This window comes from Cystoisospora suis (assembly GCF_002600585.1).
Source record: "Cystoisospora suis strain Wien I chromosome Unknown contig_4829, whole genome shotgun sequence".
Lineage (NCBI taxonomy): Eukaryota > Apicomplexa > Conoidasida > Eucoccidiorida > Sarcocystidae > Cystoisospora > Cystoisospora suis.
The window spans coordinates 5,548-7,549 of NW_027157621.1; the positions used below are offsets into that span (position 1 = coordinate 5,548).

The window sequence follows — 2,002 nt, forward strand, 5'->3', positions numbered from 1 at the left end:
GTGCAAGAAGGAGAAATTTACGACCTTCATTCCAGGCTTCCAGTCCAAGTGGTGGACTGAGAATAAAGGTCTCCACAGTGTGACCCTAAAAATTCCTCCCGAGCATTTCCCGGATTCGCCGAAGACGATTCACCTCGGCTGCCTTTACAAACCGACAACAACCCCGGAGGCCCACAATGCCCAAGCAACCAACCAGAACTTGTGCAAGGTCGACGTGGTCATTAGTGCGAAGGAGAGCTTGGCTTCGGGCAGAGCAGTTGCAGCTTTGCCGGGTGTCACCGTGGCAGCAGTACTTTTTAGTATTTCCTTCCTCATGTGATTGTAGGCTGACCTTGTCCTGCTTTTCTTCATAAGGAGAGAATCCGTAAGTGCAGACACACCACCACGGTCGATCCGGGAGAATTAGCTTTACACATGTCAAAGCCTGAAACAGCACCGTTGGCGCAGGGGCCGGACTACCTGCATTCCGTGCGGATTAACCATGCGGCATCAAAGGGCAGAACGGCCACCGGTGAAGATATTTTTCTCTCTTCCGCGTCAGCAACGCTAATCTGTAGTGAGCAGGAAGCCGTTGAGCTTCCCGGGAGGGCATGACCTCTTCTTGCCTGACAACATATTCTTTTCAAAGAGGGCGGTCGTATCAGTCTGAGTAACATCCCCGATACCGCCGATACGCAGGGAGGAAGAGGAGGGCGACTGAAGACGGTGTTGAAGGACGATGTGTGTAGACATCGGGAGCCTCCATCTCTCCGACTAGGAAGGCCTAGGACCGACTGTTCGCGGCCTTATGCAAGCCCGTGATCGAGACGGATTCGGACAGGCGAAGAGATTCTTGTTCCTAGGTCGCTTACCCGCGGCCCTCATCTTCGGGGCTGCACGTGGTGATGTCTGTTTGAGAAGCCAAGCAAACCACGTGGAGAGCTAGCAGCTTTTGGTGTGTAGGAGTTTTATAGGGGCTTCTACACGGTAGCACTGCTGCGTCAGGAGTGCCTCTCGATCCAATGCTCAATTGTGGGAAAGCGCCCCTGTTACACCCATGCCATTGTTCTTCCCTATCGTGTGCCCATTGTATGGCCGACGCAGGTTTCTATCGCCTCAAGACAGAGCTAACCCCACAGCTCCAGCCTGTACATAGGATATGGAGCTGTGTAGGTATATATACATGTATATACCTCCTTAGTAATTCATCAATGTAGCAGGGCGGGTAGACATGAACGATTGTGTGTCAGCCCGTCCATTGGAGGACTTGAAGTGAAATTTCCCAACGGCACGTCTTGGTTTGCATCTCTAGCCCGCCAGGCAATGCTCGGTTTTCTGAACTTCAGTGAATCGTTTTGATTCTCAGTCGTGAGACGATGGAGAAAAACTTGAGCTCCCTAGCTGAGANNTCTCAGCTAGGGAGCTCAAGTTTCTCTCCATCTCTTTCGCATTGGGAGGGACGTGGAGTTAGGTCGAGGAAAGCGAACAGAGTAACGAGGAGGTACCTTTTGAATCTCTTGCTACGAGAGAAGAACGTTTTACACACACGTTAGAAAGGAAGAAAATACAGCAGAACGGATGATAGAAAAAGAGCCTCAGAAGTCCCGGCTCGGACCAAGAGAAAAGAAGTGACAGACGAGGAAGCCTCGATGTCGAATGCTTAGCCTTGAAGTTCTCAATGTACTCTTCACCTGCTTTATCCGCTGCATCACGTAACACGGACATGGCGATCTTCATTAGAATTGAGAAGGATAACCTGATTCTTGCTTTCAGTTATCTTCTGTGGCGTCAGTGAGATGAACAATGGAAACAAAAGATGAAAAAAAAGAGACACGCAGTGTATACCTTCTCTCTTCGCTCCCTCTCTTCTTGGTCTTCTTTCCTCTCTTCTCTCTTTCATTTAGCGTGCTCCCACAGTTTCTTCTCACCTCACGGCTATGCCTGACTCCAGCTAAAAATGTTGTCCTTATCTTCTTGCAAAAGGTTGGAGAGGTCTCTGAAAAAAAGGCGAGACTGAGAGAGT

At 50.0% G+C, this 2,002-nt stretch overlaps 1 protein-coding gene across 1 annotated transcript; it reads left to right on the top strand.

Moving 5' to 3' along the window:
- On the top strand, positions 1-1,281 carry CSUI_008559 (srs domain-containing protein; the record flags this gene model as incomplete). The annotated part of the gene is made up of 1 exon (XM_068068687.1): positions 1-1,281. A coding segment is annotated over one exon (318 nt), but the record flags the coding sequence as incomplete, so codon positions are not given.
- Positions 1,282-2,002: the final 721 nt, after the last annotated feature.